This window comes from Paroedura picta, chromosome 1, assembly GCF_049243985.1.
Source record: "Paroedura picta isolate Pp20150507F chromosome 1, Ppicta_v3.0, whole genome shotgun sequence".
In the NCBI taxonomy this organism is placed as follows: domain Eukaryota; kingdom Metazoa; phylum Chordata; class Lepidosauria; order Squamata; family Gekkonidae; genus Paroedura; species Paroedura picta.
Window position 1 is genome coordinate 69,900,197 of NC_135369.1, and position 22,780 is coordinate 69,922,976.

General features: G+C 42.8%; 1 protein-coding gene across 2 annotated transcripts in view; it reads right to left on the reverse strand.

The window, feature by feature from the left end:
• The window catches only part of GLP1R (glucagon like peptide 1 receptor), a 187,189-nt gene that overhangs the window by 26,529 nt on the left and 137,880 nt on the right, over window positions 1-22,780 (reverse strand). For both annotated transcript variants that reach the window (XM_077342038.1, XM_077342030.1), the window contains 2 exons: window positions 11,120-11,189; window positions 5,715-5,803 (listed from right to left, as the gene is read on the reverse strand). In XM_077342038.1, the coding sequence (XP_077198153.1) occupies window positions 5,715-5,803; window positions 11,120-11,189 (159 nt within the window). The remainder of the gene's footprint in view (window positions 1-5,714; window positions 5,804-11,119; window positions 11,190-22,780) is intronic.

The following is a 22,780-nucleotide window of genomic DNA, read 5'->3' on the forward strand; positions in this document are numbered from 1 at the left end:
CTGGAAAAGATGGAAGAAAACTTGCCTTGCTACTTTTGTGACTTGAGTCTCAATTGATAAGGAGGTATCAAAAATCAAATTCCTGGCCATCAGTGCAGTTGTCAATTGCTCTCAATCCAGGCAGGGTAAATACACTTCATGATCTGACTGTTTAATCCCCAGCCACGGGACCTCCTTCTTCAAGGGGTTCTTACTTCAAGTGATTACCCTTGAGCCACTCCACCATTGTCTCAAAGCACCTGGCCAATAAGTCCAGAAGGTTATCTTGCTAACCATCCATCAGGAGACAGAGCTGCGTGTCAATTGCATATTGGTGATACCCAAACCCATAGCTCCAGATCAGTCTGTTGAGTGGGTGCATTAAGATGTTAAATAATGCCAGGGAGCCAACCAACTCACACTGGTGTTGGCAGGGTTGTGATTGATTCTCCTCTATTATGACTCTTTGCCCTTGACTCCAGAGAAAGGAGGTAACCCACTGTATCCCCATGTCAACGAGGTGGCGAGTAAAAAGCTCGTGGTCAACCACATTGAATGCTGTCATAAGATCTGGTAATACAAGCAGCGCTGATCCACCTTGGTCCAACTGTCTCTGGAGATCATCTGTCAGGGTGAACAGCACCGTCTCCACCCTGTTGTCCAGGCAGAAGCCCATCTGGTATGGGCCAAGAACCAAAATTCCTTCCAGGAATGCTAGCAACTTCAAATACCAACAGCAACTTTATAGATCATTCTGCAGCAAAGAAGGTGTCCACACACCCATCTTGCTGTTACTGCCCCTACCTCATCCCTGCTCTGTGTTTGATGTGACTGCAATTTCAGCCTTTCCCCACAGCCCAGAATTTCCCATTTTCTTTTCCTTCCCAAGCTATACTGTAAGACAGTTCAACCAGGAAAACAAAACAAAAAAGACAGAAAAGCCATTTTAAAGGCTGAAAGTAGGTAGGTTGAATGCAGAATTTCAGAGAAAAGCTAGAAGAGATAAGAATGCCTTCTTAAATGAACAGTGCAAACAAATAAAACAATAGAATGGGGAGGACCAGAGATCTTTTCAAGAAAATTGGAGATATGAAGAGAACGTTTCATGCAAAGATGGGTATGATAAGGGACCAAAGTAGTAGGGAACTCACCGAAGCTGAAGAGATTTTTAAAAGGTGGTAAAATTATACAGAGGAACTATACAAGAGCAAGCTTAACATCCCTGATAACCACGATGGAGTAGTAACTGACCTGGAGCCAGACATCCTGGAATGTGAAGTCAAATGGGCCTTAGGAAGTCTGAGCAACAATAAAGCTAGTGGTGGTGACAGCATTCCAGTTGAACTATTCAAAATAATAAAAGACGATGCAGTAAAAGTGCTACACTCAATATGCCAGCAAATTTGAAAAACTCAGCAATGGCCACAGGATTGGAAAAGGTCAGTTTACATTCCAATCCCAAAGAAGGGCAATGCCAAAGAATGTTCAAACTACCGCACCATTGCATTCATTTCTCATGCTAGCAAAGTTATGCTCAAAATTCTACAAGCTAGGCTCCAGCAATACGTGGGCCGAGAACTTCCAGAAGTACAGGCAGGATTTCGAAGAGGCAGAGGAACTAGAGATCAAATTGCCAACATACGCTGGATCATGGAGAAAGCTAGGGAGTTCCAGAAGAACATCTACTTCTGCTTCATTGACTGTGCTAAAGCCTTTGATTGTGTGGAGCACAACAGATTGTGGTAAGTTTTTAAAGAGATGGGAATACCAGAGCATCTTATTTCTCTCTTGAGAAACCTATATGCAGGTCAAGAAGCAACAGTGAGAACCGAGCATGGAATCACTGATTGGTTCAAAATTGAGAAAGGCTGTATACTGTTGCCTTGCCTATTTAACTTGCATGCAGAGCGCATCATGAGAATGGTGGGATTAGAGGAGTCACAAATTGGGATCAAGATTGCAGGGAGAAATATCAACAACCTCAGATAAGCAGATGATACCACTCTAATGGCAGAAAGTGAAGAGGAACTAAAGAGCCTGTTGATGCGGGTGAAGGAGGAGAGTGCAAAAGTTGGCTTGAAACTCAACATTAAGAAAACAAAGATCATGGCATCTGGTCCTCTGAATTCCTGGCAAATAGATGGGGAAGAAATGGAGATAGTGACAGATTTTATTTTCCTGGGCTCCAAGATCACTGCAGATGGGGACTGCAGCAAAGAAATTAAAAGACGCTTGCTCCTGGGGAGGAAAGCTATGGCAAATCTAGACAGCATCCTAAAAAGCAGAGACATCACCCTGCCAACAAAAGTGTGTTCAGTCAAGGCTATGGTATTCCCAGTTGCAATGCATGGCTGTGAAAGTTGGATCATAAGGAAGGCCGAGCGTCAAAGAATTGAGGCTTTTGAACTCTGGTGCTGGAGAAGACTCTTGCGAGTCCCTTGGACTGCAAGGCGAACAAACCTGTCAGTCCTAGAGGAGATCAGCCTTGCCTGCTCCTTAGAAGGCCAGATCCTGAAGATGAAACTCAAATACTTTGGTCACCTCATGAGAAGGAAGGACTCCCTGGAGAATGCTGGGAGCAATTGAAGGCAAAAAAAGGAGACGATAGAAAATGAGGTGGCTGGATGGAGTCACTGAAGCAGTCGGTGAGAACTTAAATGGACTCCGGGGAATGGTAGAGGACAGGAAGGCCTGATCATTGTCCATGGGGTCGTGATGGGTCGGACACGATTTCGCACCTAACAACAACAGGTGGGGGCAGGGACACTTTCAGCTTAGCTCCACCATTCTAAAGGCAGAGCTTAAGTCAATTCCCATCCAAATAGTTGCTGCCTGCTAGAGGGATGCTTCCCCTGCCACTACCTTGCAATTTCCCTGTGAGGCAGCCCAAAGGAACATTGGTTTTCATCTGCCTGAAAGGGAAAACAAATATGGGAATCAGAAGAGTCATGTATGGATCTGGCATGATGTCATCTAGGTGTTCCCAAATACTATGAAAGCTTCCTACTGTTCATGCAGAAAGAAATCCCCATGTTGAAGCATCTTAGATTATTATGAGTAAGAAGAAAGACGAATGGATACAAAATAATTCTCAAATTCTTAATCTTAGTTTCAGAATGCAATACAAACAGCTAGCCTGTTCTTAGCACAGCTTTCCAACCTTCTCTATCCAGTTACTGCTGAAGCTTATTTTACATGTAGGGAAGAAGCATCTTAATTTCTCTTAGGGACGTGAATGAGTGATTTTGCAAGTTACTCCTCCAAAAATTCTGATTAGGGCAAAAACATTCATTTCTTTCTACTTTGGCTGTTATACTTCAACAAATACATCACAATGTGCTGACAATACCTCTTCAGTTAGCATCATGCAAGTGAATTGTTTTGAGACTTCTTAAGGCTGTAATTCTCTGCATGGTCACCTTGGAGTAAAGCCCTAAGAATAAACTGGCACAGCCTGTTACAGTCACACTGGAAAGCACTGCCTATGTTTTCCCCCACCTATTAGTAATGAATTGTGATGGTTTTGTATGGTTCTTTTCTGCTAACATCTTTCAGAGTTGTTCCAATTTAGATGCTGATTTATTCAGTACAGAGGAAGCAGCAGCTCATTCTGGTTTCCTTGACCACTACGGACAAAGGGAGCATGCACTATTTGCAGTTTGGATCCATGGCTCATAAAATCCCCAGGGGTGTGGGAAAAGGGGATTTTAATCCAGAGGTTTGTTAGTTATAGACCTGTTTCAAACCTTACCTTTCTGAGACAGGTTACTGAATGGGCAGTGGCAGGATAACTTCAGAAATACTTGGATTAATCATTTGCCATTGGCCTTTTTCAATCTGGCTTCAGGCTTGGGTTTGGGACAGAGATGGCTCTAGTAGTGCTGAAAGATTATCTCAATCTTTAATTGGTTAAATTGTTGTTGTTGTATCTGTTAACAGACTTATATACAGTGGACAATGATATACTGCTCAGACACTTAGAAAGTGAAGTGACTCTAGGTGGAGCAGTGCCAAAATTGTTTTGATCCTTTTTATCAGCCTGATCTCAAATGGTTGCAGTGGCAGATGCTAAATCACCCCTTTTGGTGCTAACAGGAATTCTGTGCTATCTCTCCTATTGTTCAATATCTATGTCATGAGATCATCTGAAGCTCTGGAGAGGGATGTCATTAATATGCTGATCACTCTCAGCTATGCTTGAATGATTGCTTCTCTTCTATAGCAGTTTTGCTCTTCCCAGTAAATGGTCAGTGACCACCGCTGCATCAGAGAGAAGCCTTTTCAGAGCTGCTTCTGAGCAGTAGAGTCCAGATCCCCAACGTCTTACAACAGACTGTCCTCTCTGCTGAAAACAGTTTCTCTGTCCAGCCTCCCCCTTTTGACTCTGGGAGGAGAAACCCAACCTGTTCTTTGCTGCTGTCCCCCTTTTAAGCCCAAGCTAAACAAGAGCAGCCCCTAACATTAAGGGTCCCTAGCCAGAGTCCCCAGGTCATGGTGCAGCATGAAAAAAATGCCTAAAATTCTTGCTGCATTGCCCTTTAAACCATACCAACAAGGTTTTCGTGGCATTGCCCCTGGAAAACTCAGACACTTGTGATCCTTGGGCGCTGAAGCCACCTAGCTGAAGAGGAAAGTTCCAAGTCAGCCACCTTGCTTTCCAGCTGCATGCTCCTCTGCTGAACACACCTTGGCTGCCATCTTCTCCCTGCCACTCTTCCTCAACCCATTGGGGAAAGAGGGAAAATGCCCCCATCTTACCCGGTTGCAGAGGGGGGGGGGGGAAGCTGGGAGGCTTCTGTGCCATCTTTAGATCTGGTGCCTCCCTTGGTCACTCAGAGGACTTGGCACACTTTGGTGCAATTGCTCACCTGTGCTCCCAGGAGTGTGAAAAAGGCCTATTTTGGTTTACTGACCAGAGGTCCCTGTGGCTACGGAGGGCAATTGCCTCTGTGATCTCATTGGCCTCCTGCAGACATGAACATTGGTGAGCTCCCGGGGTTTGGAGGCCAAATCATATTCTCTCTCATTATCAGCCACCAGCAGGTATACACAATGCCATAGCCTTTGGACCCTGGAGCTGGTTCCCTTCCTGCTCTTCCAGCAGCTGTCATGCCCATTTCCTCAAACTTGGCCAAGATGTAATAAAAAGATGAGTGCCTACAGGTGGTAGCATGTGGGCCAGGTGAACAGCTTCCTCCTTTACTAAAAGGGACCTTGTGCTGCTATCTTGTGTTTGCTTCCCTCATTTTTTGAATTCCTGCACTTTGGTGAGCATCACACATGACCTGACTCAAGGCAAGGTAAAAAAAAACAACAACAATAGCTGGGTTCTGAGTGACGCCCCTCCCTGATAGGGATCTCCGAAAAAGATGCACAACTCTGCTGACAAGAGGAGGAGCTTGTTCCCAGGAGTAAGACTGCCCTGTCTAAGACCACTGGAGCACAACATAGTTACTAAGGGAGGGTTCTCAACTTCTCAGTTCGTTTTCACACATTCAATCCTTTATTTTTGATGTTGCATTGGAAAAAGAAAATGAAGATTTAGCAAACACAGGTTTCCCATATTTACTACACTCACTACTACTGAGATTAAGCAGCTGTAGATCACACTGTATTAAAGCTTCTCCTTGGTAACTCACACTAGCTATGATCTGAAAGTATCTCCGTTAATCAGTTCCTGCAAGCATTTCCCTCTATGAAAAACACTGAATATATTTCCCAACAAGATGACTCACCGGCACTTTATGTCAGTTTTGCACATCAAATTAGCCTGCAGCTTGGAAATGATAATGCATATAATTCTGATAAATATCAGGAAATTCACCTGGGGAGAGGGTGAACACAAACAGAATAGCAAAAGATTACAAAATGTATTGCAGTAATAGACACTTTTTCTATGTAGCTCTGATCTGGTTTTTCAGAGCGATTTCCTACCAAAGGTATAGCTTTCTTGTAAAAACTCAGAAGTGAATGAATGTTATTTCACCTCTTTAGAACACCGTTACTGGCAGTTTGGTGAATGTTATCCAAAGAAGAAATCAATCTTCATTTATTGTTACCCTCTAATGAGCAAAGAAATAACTCGGGTTCAAACTTACACTGAATTTCCCCAGTGAGATAACTTCGAATCTTGAGCTCATGTATCCCCAATACACAAAAGTGGGTATGGCACAATTTGCCTATATTTCATGGGGCAGCAACTGTGTCCTGCCATGCAAGAATGGTAATTGATTAATTCATCTTCAGATCTGCACTTCTATGCTCTTGACCAATAACTATGTTTAGGTGTATGGATGGGCACAAACCCAAAAATGCCACAAAACTGCCCTGGTTCATGCTCCTCAAGCTGAGGCCTGGGGGAGGCACCTCCCCTGAGCCTTTAACAGACCTTTGTCCATATCAGTTTGGGGTTTGGCTGGCAGCCATTTTAGGTGGACAGGAGATCAGTATAAGCCATTTCAGTGCACTAGTTTCATTCCCTTATTTGCAAAGGGAGGAAAGGGGACTGAAATGGCTGCCAAGCAGACCCCAAGCTGCTCTCATAAGGAGCTCGTTTTTTACACAATCAACTGTTTGACAGGGTTTGCTGGGCTGTCAATCCATGCTGGGCAGCCTAGCAAGCCTCAAGCCACCTGTGCGGGGAGCTTGCTCACCACATGGTCAGCTGTTTGGTGGGAAGCCATTTTAGCTCATCATTTGGCTCCCCCCCCATTTTAAAATGGGGAGAAGTGAAACAGACTGGTTCAAACTGGACCAGTTTGCTTTGGGGTTGGGTCATCTGGGTTTGGGAACACCCTGAACTGGAATTTTCTGGTCTGCCCAGTCCTATTTAGGTGCTAAGAACAAGAATGAGACTAAAAATACATTGCAATGTTATGGTAGCATCATATATATTTAGATCACAGATCATCAGAAACACAGATAAAATGGTTTGTTTTGTTTTCAAGAAAGCTATTATTTTAAATAAAATAAGCACAATTGTCATTAGTTCCTAATCATACAGATAGGGTATATACATCTAAAAAATAGGTGTGTATGCGCGCACACACTTGCAGGACGCCTGGTGGTATGTGTAGACTGCCAATTAAGTTTCATTGGGGTTCTTTTAAAATAGGGTCAAAAACAAAAGGAGAAAATATACAATCATAGAATTGGGAGGGGTCATATAGTAGGCCATCTAGTCCAACCCCATGCTCAATGTAGGATTAGCCTAAAGCATCCAGGATAAGTATCTGTCCTGCCATTGCTTAAAGACTGCTGTTGAGGGGGAGCTCACCACCTCCTTAGGCAGTCAATTCCACTGCTGAAATATTCTGACTGTGAATCCCCCCCCCCAATATCTAGCTATACACAGTTTAAACCCATTACTGCAGGTTCTGTCTTCTGCTGCCAACAGGAACCTTTCCCTGACCTCCTCTAAATGACTATCTTTAAAATACTTAAAGACAGCAATCATGTCCCCTCTCAACCTTCTCTTCTCAAGGCTGAACATTCTCAAGTTCCCCAGTCTTTCCTCATAGAGGAAGAAGAAGAAGAAGAGTTGGTTCTTATATGCCGCTTTTCCCTACCCGAAGGAGGCTCAAAGCGGCTTACAGTCGCCTTCCCATTCCTCTCCCCACAACAGACACCCTGTTGGGTGGGTGAGGCTGAGAGAGCCCTGTTATCACTGCTCGGTCAGAACAGTTTTATCAGTGCCGTGGCGAGCCCAAGGTCACCCAGCTGGTTGCATGTGGGGGAGTGAAGAATCGAACCCGGCATGCCAGATTAGAAGTCCGCACTCCTAACCACTACACCAAACTGGCACTACACCAATCTGGGGACTTGGCCCCCAGATCCCAGATCATTCTCATCACTCTCCTCTGCACCCCCTCAATTATGTCCACATCCTTTTTGAAGTGAGGTCTCCAGAACTGCACACCATACTTCAGGGGGATCTGACCAATGCAGTATATAGTAGGACTATGACATCTTGTGATTTTAACATGCTGCCTCTGTAGATATAGCCCCAAACTCTGTAGATATATTTGCCTTCTTTACCGCTGCATCACACTGTATGCTCATATTTAGCATATAGTATAGAAGTACCCCAAGATTACATTCACTTACACTGCTACCCAGAAGTGTATCTCCCATCCAGTATGCATGCTTTTAATTTTTATGATCCAGTTGTAGAACTCTGCACTCATTCAATTGCATATTGTTCTAATTTTTCCACTCTTCCAACACGTTCAGATCTTGTTTAACTCTATCTCCTCTTGTTTAACTCTATCTCCCTACTGCTCCCAATTTGGTGTCATATGCAAATTTAATGAGGAATCCCCTCATCCAGATCACTGATAAAAGTGTTGAAAAGTAATGGAACTAGTACTGAGCCCCGTGGTACCCCAGTATTTGACATAATACCAAGGGACCAAGCCCTATGATGATAAGTTGAGGGACTTGGGAATGTTCAGCCTGGAGAAAAGGAGGTTGAGATGGGGCCCTCTTTAAGTATATGAAAGGTTATCACTTGGAGGAGGGCAGGATGCTGTTTCCATTGGCTGCAGAGGAGAGGACGCGCAGTAATGGGTTTAAACTACAAGTACAACGATATAGGCTAGATATCAGGAAAAAAATTTTCACAGTCAGAGTAGTTCAGCAGTGGAATAGGCTGCCTAAGGAGGTGGTGAGCTCCCCCTCACTGGCAGTCTTCAAGCAAAGGTTGGATACACACTTTTCTTGGATGCTTTAGAATGCTTAGGGCTGATCCTGCGTAGAGCAGGGGGTTGGACTAAATGGCCTGTATGGTCCCTTCCAACTCTATGATTCTATGATTCTATAATATCTATACGAAAGTTTATCCACAAAAATCTTATGTATAGGAAAGTCTCTTCATTTGCAATAGATATCGTAGACTTGTAATTGACCAGGTAGTATGGCGAACTCTTAGTCTACATTTATAACAAGACTTCTTAGAAATCCTACCACTGTATATGGTAGGATTTGGTGAGAGCCAATTTGGTGTAGTGGTTAGGAGTGTGGACTTCTAATCTGGCATGCTGGGTTCGATTCTGCGCTCCCCCACATGCAACCAGCTGGGTGACCTTGTGCTTGCCACGGCACTGATAAAATTGTTCTGACCGGGCAGTGATATCAGCGCTCTCTCAGCCTCACCCACCCCACAGGGTGTCTGTTGTGGGGAAAGGAATGGGAAGACAACTGTAAGCCGCTTTGAGCCTCCTTCGGGTAGGGAAAAGTGGCATATAAGAACCAACTCTTCTTCTTCTATATGCGATATGAAGCATGTAACCAGGTCAGAATAAATAATATTTATATAAAAATCAATCTTCAAGACCAACTGGAGAAATTATGTTCTAGTTTTCTCTTTATTGTTCTGTATTCATTAGACACTTTTAGCTGAATTCTTATGATATCAATGAGGAAAATAGTAGCCAAGACACATTTGTTCTGTTTATTTTAATCTTTGACCAACTGAATATTGCATAGTGTTGCATAGTCATTGTTTCGTATGAATTAGTTTAATGGCTTATTTGCAATATTGGTAAATGCAGCGGTCCCCAACCCCCGGTCCGGAGACCGGTACCGGTCCGTAGATAAGTTAGTAACAGGCAGTGGATCCTCCTCCTCTTCCTCCTCCCCGGCAGCTGCCTTAGCGGGGGCCCTGCCACTCTGCCGCGGGCTCACCTTTGGTGCTCTCCAGCGGCCGCCATGGCTGGGGCTCCCCCTTGGCATGGCACCACCCCAGTGGGTGGCGGGAAGTCAGGGGAGCTGGTGGGAAAGCAAGTGGAGTAGGGACTCAGGCGGTGGCAGCAACGTCCCTCGGCAAAAGACTACCCCTCCTGGTTGTCCTCAGTAAAATTGTCAAGTGTTGACTCGTCCCCGGTGATAAAAAGGTTGGGGACCACTTGGTTAATGTATTTATGTACAGTAGAACAATTTTTTATAGTTTATGCAGTTATTTTAATGTAATCAATAGATGAATAAAATACATTTTTAGTTTTGTTTTCCATTTGTACATAATTTTGAGATATGTTTACTTAACCCTTTTGGTTATTAGTTCTTTTAGCTAGTACTCCCTTCCCTACAGGTTTCCCCCTTTTTTCATGCCAAAGTTAAGCAGACCTGAGTACATTCTGCTTAACATTGTACATCGATTTCTGAGAGAGTATTAAAATAAATATATAATTTAGATTTCTGAGTTTCACTGTTTTAGAAAAAAAAATGAAAATGGAGTAAGGCTTTGGAGAATTTGGAAGGCCAATATGTAATGAAGTGATTAAAGAAATCTGTCATCAAAATTAAAATTTGTACCAGCCAACTGTCTGACTTGTTTATTTCTCTACCCTAATGTATAATGCGTGGATTTGCTAACCCCATCTACTCTCAAAAGAATGGACAGATTGGCATATTATGGCCATATGGTCTGTGCCATTGAGAAGCCAAGGACCCATACCTGGTGTTCATCTTGGTTCATAATTATATATGTCATATGGTTGGATGTAACCCAACTGTAGCTTTTGTCACAGAGATCTGGAAAAAATCAGTGTAAGGAAATTGGAAGTCTTACAGAGAACTCATCTTGGAAGTAATCACCACAGATTATACGAAACCTCACGATTTGGCAGGCATGCCTAGCATTTCTTTAAAGGTGCAATGGTGAGGAAAACAGGGTTCAATATACCTGTGAATGATATTCAACTGATCGCCTGTGTGGTTAGAGATGGGAATGGTGCATGTGCGGGCCAGCTGCAAAAGATTCCTGAGCATCAGAATAGGAAGTGCTCTGCCCCACTCCACAGATGCCATATGCACCCTATTAACACCCTATTAGCACTCTATTAACTTAGTTCCTCTGAGCTGTCAAAAGAAAATATGGTTGCACTTGCCTGTAAATGATGTTGCTGGAGCAATCTTCAGTGCAGGTATGGAAACTGCATATGCACAGGACAACCACAAATATTGCAAATGTTTCTGACAAAACTGAGCAGGGGTTGAAGGGTAAAATCTCCTATCCCTTATATATGGCTCTATTATGGAACAGGGCTGTCATTCACCCCGTTTTACTGATAGAGATCCAGAATCTCATGTGTTTTGGCCCTTGGCCTCTGTACATTCTTGGCAAATGTTCTTGATCACTCACCCCAATAGCAAAAAGGATGGGGAGCCTGATGATCAGCCAGTAGTTCATATTATGGTTTTTGCTCCAGCAGCTGAAGAACCAATAAGAAAAAAAATTAGTGTTTACATGAGCTCTTTCCCACCTCTTTGCACATCTCAAATGTGCAGCGCAGCAACAGAATTTTACTGGCAAAGTACAGTGCACTGGCATGGAGACTAAAGCAGCTGTTTGGTCCTGACTCCTGGATCACACAAAAAGCATTAAACACATCTGCAACTGTCTTGCTAAAATGCATCCTTTGATGCCTCTGTCTTTTGCTTTATGGTGGCCAATGTATATTCCACAATATACAATTCTGAAGAATTAGTTTCTTAGAAGCCAAAAGACTGAGAGGAGATTGGTTAGACTAATCCTTTTTTCTGTAGCACTATTTCTGTGCTCTGTGCCAGTAGTTTCTTTTTTAAAAGCCTTTTACTAAATTCCTCGGCTAGTATTTTTCCATTGATATTAGTCTTAACATGATAAGTAATGTTTTAGTCAGATTTCCATCAGTTTTCCTATTCTCAGAAATAACTTCAAGTGCTTGTTAGTAAACACCTGCCTACGCCATCCTGAAGCTTATGAAATGAACAAAACTCAACAAGACATCCATACCAAGCTCCTTCTTTTTATACTTTGTCTCCTCAAAGGAAGATTTTTTAAACATGAAAGCTAAAACTACTTTGCAATTATGTTATATGTGTATTTCAAAGTGGAGTATGTTTACCCAATATCATACAACATTCTGTAGTCTTCAGAATGGCACTTAATGGTAAGTGGATTTGTCCAGTCATTTAGCTGTCTAATATTATTCAAAGGATAGCACCATGTCCATGATTATTGTGTGTGTTATATGTGCAAAGATGGTTAACATAAAATAAGGACCAATTAAATGATACATTGCACCATATTCTTCAGTCTTTTCTACTCTTTGTGCTCCGTACAAGATCTTTGACACACACACACCCATGAGCCACAGGATTTGGTCTTACTGCAAATGTCCCCAATCAAAGCACATTACTTTTTCCCAATAAGAGGAGAACAGCTGCTATCAATTTAAATGTAAGAAAGGGACAGGATGCATTTAGGGACATAACTGGAATAGCAACTGTATTTTCTCCCTCCCATTGATGACCTCTGCTATTGACACTGAAACACATCTGAGGTAAAATGGACTCTGCAGACTCCTGCTTCTACCCCACAGAGAGTGGATTTCAGTCCGCAGGCCCAGATCTCAAACTGATAGACTTCAACAAGTTCACCTCTCCAGCTTTATTGCACCCCCTGCCAAAGTGCATCTAGGGTTCTTTTTCTTGGCCACCAGGAAATCTGAACAAGATATATCTGGTTCTCTGATGACCTGCAACCAGACCCTCTTCCTGAAAAACTTTTGTTCAAACTCAGAATTACGCTCCTATTTGAACCCATAAGGGGGGGTATAAGAAAATATTAGAGCCTCTTGTGGCGCAGAGTGGTAAGGCAGCAGATATGCAGTCTGAAAGCTGTCTGCCCATGAGGCTGGGAGTTCGATCCCAGCAGCCGGCTCAAGGTTGACTCAGCCTTCCATCCTTCCGAGGTCGGTAAAACTAGTACCCAGCTTGCTGGGGGGTAAATAGTAATGACTGGGGAAGGCACTGGCAAACCACTCCGTATTGAGTCTGCCATGAAAACGCTAGAGGGCGTCATCCCAAGGGTCAGACATGACTCGGTGCTTGCACAGGGGATACCTTTACCTTTACCTAAGAAAATATTGGACATTGTTGTATTGCCTATATTATTTATACTGTTACATTGTTATATGGTTACAACCATTAGTTATTATTGTAAAGTTATTCACATGTTTATAGATTGTTTTATGTACTGTTGTTGTTCTTATGTAAACCGCCCTGAGCCCCCGGGGAGGGCGGTATATAAATATAATAAATAAATAAATAAATAAATAGATAAATAGATAAATCAATCAATCAATCTCCCTTTTAGAGTTGTTTAGAACTAAGCAGGTATCTCCCTGCCTTCGCTTTGTAGCTTAATGTGAGTCAATTTAGACTTTACACTTGGGTGCACAGATCAACCATCAAGTCAGGAAAAACATGAACAGCCAGTCACTGGGAGCAAAAAGCACAACAACATATGACCAAAGGGAATTAAAACGAGCATTTAAACATCTATAAGGGTGACTGGTTCGAGAGGGGTGGTATAGAAAGTGAAATAATACATTAACATTTCCAGGTTCTTGTTCAGGCACTGTTTATTTCTTTATTTTTCTCTATTATTTTGTTGCCCGGGACTTTTTGAGGTCTCTCATCAGATCCTGGAAGCTAGGCACGATTGGTTCTCGTTAGTATTTGGATGAGAGACCATCTGAGAATACCAGGACAGCAATGTAGAAACAGACAATTGCAAACCATCTCTAAAGTCTCTTCCCTTGAAAACCTTACAGGGTTGCCATAAGACAGCTGTGACTTGATGGTTAAAAAGCCATCTACTAACTAGAGACCTCAGTGATGCCATAAAAAGCCTACAAAGTCACTCCCTGTCAAAAAACCAACAAGGGAAAAAAGCAAGATTCTGATTGTTGCCACTGAAACGAGAAGACTCCATTCGTTTACGCATAGGTCTTCAGTTTGTATCTGACCAGATCCTTTTGTTTCTCCACTACCTCTATCAACCTTTATTAACCATTTTGCCCTAGCGGAATGAAATTTGCAAGGGATTTTGAAGACAAACTTGTTTTTCAACCTTTTGACTACATGGCAAGGGGATCTGAGCATGCACAGAATATGAATCCAACACCAAAGTTGTAATTTTTTACCCAAATATCTGGGGTATCATTTTAGCACATTCCCATGTACATAGCCCCAATTTCTGCTGTTCCTAACTACCAGATCAATGCAGAACCTATTTTGAGGCTTAGTTGTTTAAAAATAATATACCTTGCAACTCTTAGTTCATAAGTCTTTCTAGGTACAGTCTGTACTCAATTAAACCCAGGATGACAAGGCATAATGCAAAACAGCCCATAAAGCCACCATAAAGCACCAGCCTAAAAAAAACAAATACAAAATCTAAAGAAGAAAAACTGTGCAGGCCAGAAAAAAGAGGATCTATTGGAAGGTTGGACAAAGGAACATTTTTGCCTGGTGCCCACAATCAAGTTGGTTCAGGACCAAGGATCTATAGCTTTGTGGTTATGGGTTCCAGAGCTTAGGCAGTGTGGTATAGTGGCTAAGAGCAATGGACTCTCATGTGGAGAACTGGGTTTGATGCCACACTCTTCCACATGAAGCCTGCTGGGTGACCTTGAGCCATTCTCAAAGAACTCTCTCAACTCCACCTACTTCACAAGGTCCCTTTGTGTATGAAGGAAGGGAAGGTGATTGTAAGCTGCTTTGAGAACTGCAACTTAGCTCCACAGTTTCCTGTTGATCTCTTTGCTCCTCCTCTAGTGTAACCTATCTCACATGATTCTTTAAAAAATAACATGGAAAGTGAGGAAACTAAGTTACAAATCTCTTTGGGTCCCTGTTGGGGAGAAATGTGGGCTACAAGTAAAGATTCTAAACTGGGATTGATTCATAGAATCATAGAGTTGGAAGGGGCCATACAGGCCATCTAGTCCAACCCCCTGCTCAATGCAGGATTAGCCCTAAGCATCCTAAAGCATCCAAGAAAAGTGTGTATCCAACCTTTGCTTGAAGACTGCCAGTGAGGGGGAGCTCACCACCTCCTTAGGCAGCCTATTCCACTGCTGAACTACTCTGTGAAATTTTTTTTCCTGATATCTAGTCTATATCGTTGTACTTGTAGTTTAAACCCATTACGCCGTGTCCTCTCCTCTGCAGCCAACAGAAACAGCATCCTGCCCTCCTCCAAGTGACAACCTTTCAAATACTTAAAGAGGGCTATCATGTCCCCTCTCAACCTCCTTTTCTCCAGGCTGAACATTCCCAAGTCCCTCAACCTATCTTCATAGGGCTTGGTCCCTTGGCCCCAGCTCATCTTCGTCGCTCTCCTCTGTACCCTTTCAATTTTATCTACGTCCTTCTTGAAGTGAGGCCTCCAGAACTGCACACAGTACTCCAGGTGCGGTCTGACCAGTGCTGTATACAATGGGACTATGACATCTTGTGATTTTGATGTGATGCCTCTGTTGATACAGCCCAAAATGGCATTTGCTTTTTTTACCGCTGCTTCACGCTGCCTGCTCATGTTTAGTTTACAATCCACAAGTACCCCAAGGTCTCGTTCACACACAGTATTACCTAGAAGCGTATCCCCCATCCAGTAGGCATGCTTTTCATTTTTCTGACCCAGATGCAGAACTTTACGCTTATCTTTATTAAATTGCATCTTGTTCTCATTTGCCCATTTTTCCATTGTGTTCAGATCTCATTGAATTCTGTCTCTATCTTCCGGAGTATTTGCCAGTCCTCCCAATTTGGTGTCATCTGCAAACTTGATGAGTAGTCCCTCCACCCCCTCCTCTAGATCATTAATAAATATGGTAAAAAGTACCGGGCCGAGCACCGAGCCCTGAGGTACCCCGCTACTCACCTCTCTCCAGTCTGATGAAACACCATTGACAACAACTCTTTGAGTGTGGTTCTCTAACCAATTCCCTATCCACCTAACTATCTGAAAATCCAGATTGCAGTCCTTCAACTTATCCATCAGAACATCATGGGGAACCTTGTCAAAAGCTTTACTAAAATCCAAGTAAATGACATCAACCGAATTTCCCCGATCCAGCAAACCTGTTGTTGTTGTTGTTGTTGTTGTTAGGTGCGAAGTCGTGTCCGACCCATCGCGACACCATGGACAATGATCCTCCAGGCCTTCCTGTCCTCTACCATTCCCCGGAGTCCATTTAAGCTTGCACCTACTGCTTCAGTGACTCCATCCAGCCACCTCATTCTCTGTCGTCCCCTTCTTCTTTTGCCCTCAATCGCTCCCAGCATTAGGCTCTTATCCAGGGAGTCCTTCCTTCTCATGAGGTGGCCAAAGTATTTGAGTTTCATCTTCAGGATCTGGCCTTCTAAGGAGCAGTCAGGGCTGATCTCCTCTAGGACTGACCGGTTTGTTCGCCTTGCAGTCCAAGGGACTCGCAAGAGTCTTCTCCAGCACCACAGTTCAAAAGCCTCAATTCTTTGACGCTCGGCCTTCCTTATTGTCCAACTTTCGCAGCCATACATTGCAACTGGGAAGACCATAGCCTTGACTAAACGCACTTTTGTTGGCAGGGTGATGTCTCTGCTTTTTAGGATGCTGTCTAGATTTGCCATAGCTTTCCTCCCCAGGAGCAAGCGTCTTTTAATTTCTTTGCTGCAGTCCCCATCTGCAGTGATCTTGGAGCCCAGGAAAATAAAATCTGTCACTATCTCCATTTCTTCCCCATCTATTTGCTAGGAGCAAACCTGTTACTTGGTCAAAAAAGGAAACTAGGTTGGTCTTGCAGGACCTGTTGGAGACAAATCCATGCTGACTTCCTTGGATCACCAAATTGTCCTCCAGATGTTTGCAGATCGCTCCCTTTAATATCTGCTCCATTATCTTCCCCACAACAGAGGTCAGACTCACTGGTCTGTAGTTTCCTGGGTCATCCTTCCTCCCTTTTTTGAAGATCGGAATAACGTTTGCTCTCTTCCAGTCCTCCGGGACATCTCCAATCCTTAAAGATGTTCCGAAGATGATGGACAAGGGCTGTGCAAGTTCTCTGGAAAGTTCCTTGAGTACTCTCAGGTGCATTTCATCCGGACCAGGGGATTTGAACTCATCCAGTGCAACTAAATGCCTCTCGACAACCACTCTATCCATGTTAACCTGCCACCCAGGCACTATCCTTTGGCTATGGCCATCTCTAGATGTGCCTAAACACTTTGACCTGTGGGAAAAAACAGTTGTAAAATAGGCACTAAGCCTTTTTGCTTTCTCTGCATCTTCCGTTAGAGTTTGTCCATCCACACCCAACAGTGGGCCTATTGCCTCCTTTACTTTACGTTTGCTCCTCACATAACTGAAAAATCTTTTCTTGTTACAATGGGCTTCCCTGGCCAATCTTAGCTCACTCTCAGCTTTGGCCTTTCTGATGATTGATCTACAGTGCCTAGTAACCTGTAGGTACTCTTCTTTAGAGCTCTGTCCTTCCCTCCATTTCCTGAACATTTTCCTTTTCTTTCTTAGTTCCTCTTGAAGTTCTCTGTTCATCCAAATAGGCTTCTTAGAGCTCCTGCAGTGTTTTCGTCTTTCTGGGATTGATTGAGCATGCAATAGCTCTTGTTTGAGTAGCGCCCACCCTTCACATGCTCCCTTCCCTTCCAGCATTCTCGTCCATGGTATGATACTCATCATGTCTTTGAGTTTATTAAAGTTTGCCCTACGAAAATCCAACATCCGCATCTGGCTACAAGCTTCCTTGGCTCCCCATCTCAAAAGGAATTCTATGAGGACATGGTCACTTCCCCTTAGGGTCCCCACCTCCTTTACCTCATCCACCAACTCTTGCCTGTTGGTCAGTATTAAGTCCAGTATGGCTGAACCTCTTGTGGGTTCATCTACCATTTGATAAATGAAATTGTCAGCCAGGCAGTTCAGAAAGTTGCATGACTGAGGACGCTTCGCAGAGTTTGTTTCCCAGCACACATCTGGGAAATTGAAGTCACCCATGATGACAAGGTCCTGCCGCTTGGATATTTTCTCAAGCTGCTCACAAAGTGCAGCATCCACATCCTCTCATTGGTCAGGCGGTCGGTAGCAGACACCAACCACCACAGTATTTGTTTTCCCCTCACTTATTTTCACCCAGATACTTTCCACTGTAGATATGCTCTCCTTCACTAGAATTTCCTGACAGGTAAGCCCTTTCCTCACATACAGTGCCACTCCTCCACCTCTTCGATCTATTCTATTTTTTCTGAACAGTTCATATCCATCCACCATTACATTCCAGTCATTAGAATCATTCCACCAAGTTTCTGTGATGCCTACTAGATCATACCTTTCCATCAGCATGAGAAGTTCCAGCTCTTCCTTTTTATTGCCCATGCTTCGGGCATTAGTATAAAGACATCTGAATCCTTTTACTTTTGGCTCCCTATGAGCTGGCCTTGCCGGTTGGGCTGCCCCCGATCGTTTTCCTTCCATACACTCCCTATGTTGATCGTCTCCTTCCCCTAGTGGCTTTAGTTTAAAGCTCTCCTGATGAATCTCCCCAGGTTCCTGCCAAACACATTTTTCCCCAGTTTCGATAAGTGCAGTCCATCAGGTGCTAGTAGGCCTTCCTCAAGAAAGCCTATCCCATGGTCCCAGAAACCAAATCTCTCCTGCCAGCACCAACTACGCAGCCAGTGATTCACCTCCATTATCTTCCTCTCCCGACGCATTCCTCTTCCCTTGACAGGCAAGATTGAAGAGAATACCACTTGTGCCCACATTTGCTTGAGCTTCCTACTCCAGATCTTGATAGTCTTTTTAAATAGAAGCGATGGTATTCAGGGACATGTAATTCATTCCCACAAATGGGTAGCGATCCGTAGATTTGAGGAGTTTGGGCAGCCGTTCTGAAACATTTTTAATTTTCGCCCCTGGCAAGCAACACACCTCTCAGGTTAGGGGGTCAGGCCCAGCCACATGGCGATCCATTCCTCTTAGCAGGGAGTCTCCAATTACCAGTACTCTCCTTTTTTTTTTCCTTCTCAACTCCATTTCCTTCTGTCCCCGTGGCCTCTTCCCTTTGTCTTAGATTTTGTTTTGGGACCTCTTCCCTTGTTGACCCTTGCACCTCCTCTGCAAGGGCCTGAAATCTATTCTGGAGCTCCAAAGGCCCCGAGAACTGTCTCGCTCTTCGCCGTTGAGTCTTTTTCCAAACTGTCTGCAGAGGCTCACTATTGTGGTCAATCTCCTTATCCTCTTCAGGACTGGTTGTATTCTCTTTATTCCGAGTTGCCGAGCTCTGGTCCCCTTTCTTACTTTGGGTCAGAGTAATAATTCTGTTTTCTAATCCCCTAATCTTTTCCTCCAAAAGTCTTACCAGTTTACACTTGGGACAGCTGTAGTCCATCTTGTCTTCTGGGAGGAAAGCAATCATGTCACACTCACTGCAGATGATGGGATGAGTGTCCTGGAGGTCCATTGTAATGTCTAAGCAGTGCAAGTACTAGGGAAATATAATCTACTGATATAATCTACTGATTCTAATTGCTCGGCCAAGAACCCCAGGCGAAGAGCCACAGGCCAAGATTCAAGTTTTAGAATCCTGACTTTTGGAGAAAATAAACTCCAGTTTGGCGATGAATCTGTGAGTGGATGTTGCAGGAAATAGGACCTTGAACTGGTAAGTGCTCCATCAAGCTCCATGTACTAAGAAGAGGAGGGAAGCAGAAGATCTAGGGCACAGCAGGAGTCTGTAACTGACTGGAATTTAATTATAGCTTCTATTGACATACACATAACTTCAGTTTGCATTTCAGAGTGACTATACAAACCCAGGAAGCTATGCCATGAACCCATAATGTACCCACTTAACCTACTTTATTACATGCTTGATTAACCCCAATCAGACTAAGATACAAGATGCTTGTAGCTAAAAAATCAAGCATCCTGAACATGTGGTGAAGTAGCCTACTTAGTTTTAAGCTTTCCCAGTGAGCCTTTCAATTTTGGGGTGGCTTTGCTGCTATTCAATGCTGTGCACATTGCAAACTTTATGTTAACACATCATCTTGTTTTAGACCATTATCAAAGATATTCAACCAATGACGCATGAGAAGCATGCATTACCATCAATAGGTGCGTAGGTAGGATCTGGTAACAGGAAATGCACTTCAAGGATATATGTGACTGATAAACACCTTTAAAAGAGTCTACCATTTGTTCATAGCAAAGGTCTCCTGCAGTATAACAAGTGTCCTGGGGGCAAAGGCTTCTATTCTCTGAACAGACACTTCCCTTTAATCATAATGCTGGAGCAATTTTAGCAGATTCTTGGTATAATGACAGGTAGAGTAATGCTGCTTTATATTAATTCTGCAATACTTCTTAGTGCATTAATTGGCTCCTTACAGAACATTGCAACTTTAACTGCTTTTAAATGCATACAAATGTGCAATCAAAAGAAAATCTCTACAGTAAAATTAAGTGTCAGAAAAACCAAAAGAAAAACATAAATAACTAAGCAGTGTACTAAACAAGTGTTACTTTGTACTTTTTGAAATTTGTGCTATTAAAATCTGAAGTCCAATGCAGTCATCAGCATTAAATCTACTTCAACATTCTTTGTCTAAATACAGATATAGATACTATATCTAATTACAGATATATCTAACTCTATATTTAGGAGTCAAAGAACTGAATCTCGGCTAACTATTTCATCTCAGTCTCTCTCTCACCCTTACTCACACACAGACTTAAACTTCTGCATGCCACAGAAGTTTTGTCGTCTAAGAGATGGTAAATACCTGTCTGGCTGATACCAGCTGACTGAATATTCCTCCATGCAAACATTCTCTCCACATCTAGGATAAAACCTTCCCATAAGCATGTTAGTTTTCTATGTGGAAAATCCTTCTCCCAAACACAATAAATCCTGAGACCCTCTACTTGAAGTGAGCAGTGAAGATATGAGTTCATCATCTTATTGAGAGCTAGGTTTAAATATTAAAGATTGAATGACATTTGTCTGTCTATTGCACGAGTGAGAAGATGGCCACTGAACTCCAGTCTGGGGTGGGGTGGGGTTGTATATAAAGCCACTCTGCCAAATATTTGATAAAGGACATATGGCACAAATTAGGCAAAGTAACTCAATAGTCTATTTACAATGAGGGTCCTCTGTTTTTGTTGTTGTATGTCTTGATTGCTACCATTTTCCATAATTCCTAATTACTATATTTATATATACTACCTTCCCCTCACAACTCTGGGCAGTTTACAGAGAACTCGGAAATCATAATACAGGTACAACATAGTTCAATAATAACATATGATAACGACACCAGTAGTAACAATAAAGACAATAACATCTAATGATAACAATATTTTTCTGACTGAAAATAACTGTCCTTCATAAAAAGTGATATTACAGTCACAAATGCAGGTTGAAATCTTCTAAACATCTAATGAATTATCAGAGAGGCAAATGGCACCAAAATTGTTAGGATGTAAGTAAAAATGGCTATGACTGAACCCTAAGACACAAGCTTGCCCACTGGGAAAAATACAAATCATAATGTTTCTTATTGTATGATTTTATAAATATTTATACAAAATTTAGATGTCTGAAATCTGCCTGTTATGATCTGCTGAGAGCAGTGGACTGTGGGTTTTGTTTAATGGAAAACATAAAGTCAGCTTTGAGTAATTCAAAAGGGAAGTAGCTCAGCATGAACATTTCAAATACATTTTTTCAATGGGCAAAAAACCCAGTTCTGCCTGTAGCAAGAGAGCTAATCCACAGCAAAACTAAGGATCTCTGTTCTAGGGATCATTACAGCTTCAGTCACAGGAGCCAGATCTTGCTTACTGTCATCTGGCTTTAAGCAGGGAAATTACTAAGAACAAACAAACAAAAACATTTTGGGAATTTAAACAAAAAGCAAACAGCAATATGAATTCACACACTTGTCTAGCTTATGTACCATTCAGACAATTTATTAAAAGATAACCACAAGCACTGGATTTAACAAGAAATCTAGGACTGGGCTTGCAAGATCCTCCTTCTGACAGGTTCTTTTCAAATCCATAAAAATATTTCTGAATTCATCCACTGTATGTGAAACGGAGTAGACTAAGGTTTGATGTGCTGAATTTTGCATACACTGTGGAACGAATCGGTGTGAAGGAGAGCCGTTATAAGTCTGCAAATATTTGGGTCATCTTCTAGGGAATCTTGATTATTCTGTCATTCTTTGGTGCAGACCTACTGTGTGTCTAAGTCATCCCTCAAAAAAGTCGTTTCAGGCAAACCTGTAGTAGCATATTTTTAAGCAACTCTCAGAAAGAAGATAATTAGGTTTGAACACTGTGAGAAACTACTACCCATGAGCTCAAACATATTCCATGCTGTCAAGTCATCCTTCTGCCCAGCATAGTACAAATCTGGCTGTTGTGGATACTCCGGGCTCTGTGACCATGTTCTGGTAGTTTTAATCCCTAATATTTCACCAGTAACTGTGGCTGGCCTCTTCAGAGGTAGGACATGGTAAGATGGGAATCTCTCCATGCAATGTGCTATGCTTGAAGATGCCAGCCACGGGTACTGGAGGGATCGCCTCTCTGCTTAGAATCACCAAGGAGCCTTGTGCTCCAGCACTTCCAACTTCCTGGTGATCCCTGGCCCCAGGGAAGCTTGCTTGACCTCAACCAGGGTCACAGCTTTCTCCATCCTGGCCCCCACCTGGTAGAATCAGCTCCCAGGGGAAATCAGGGCCCTGAGGAATCATAAAGTTGTGCGCAAAGATTGACATACAAAGTAAATTCTGTGATGACCTGAACTGGTTGTGATCACATCTACAAGAAAGTAGAGGTTTCAAAAAGTATATTGTTCTAAAGAAGCATACATTTAAACATGCAAAAAGAAGTTGCCCAGCAAAAGCTTGTGCATACTTATTTTGCTGAAATGTATAATGCGAGGCTTTAAAATATGAGACA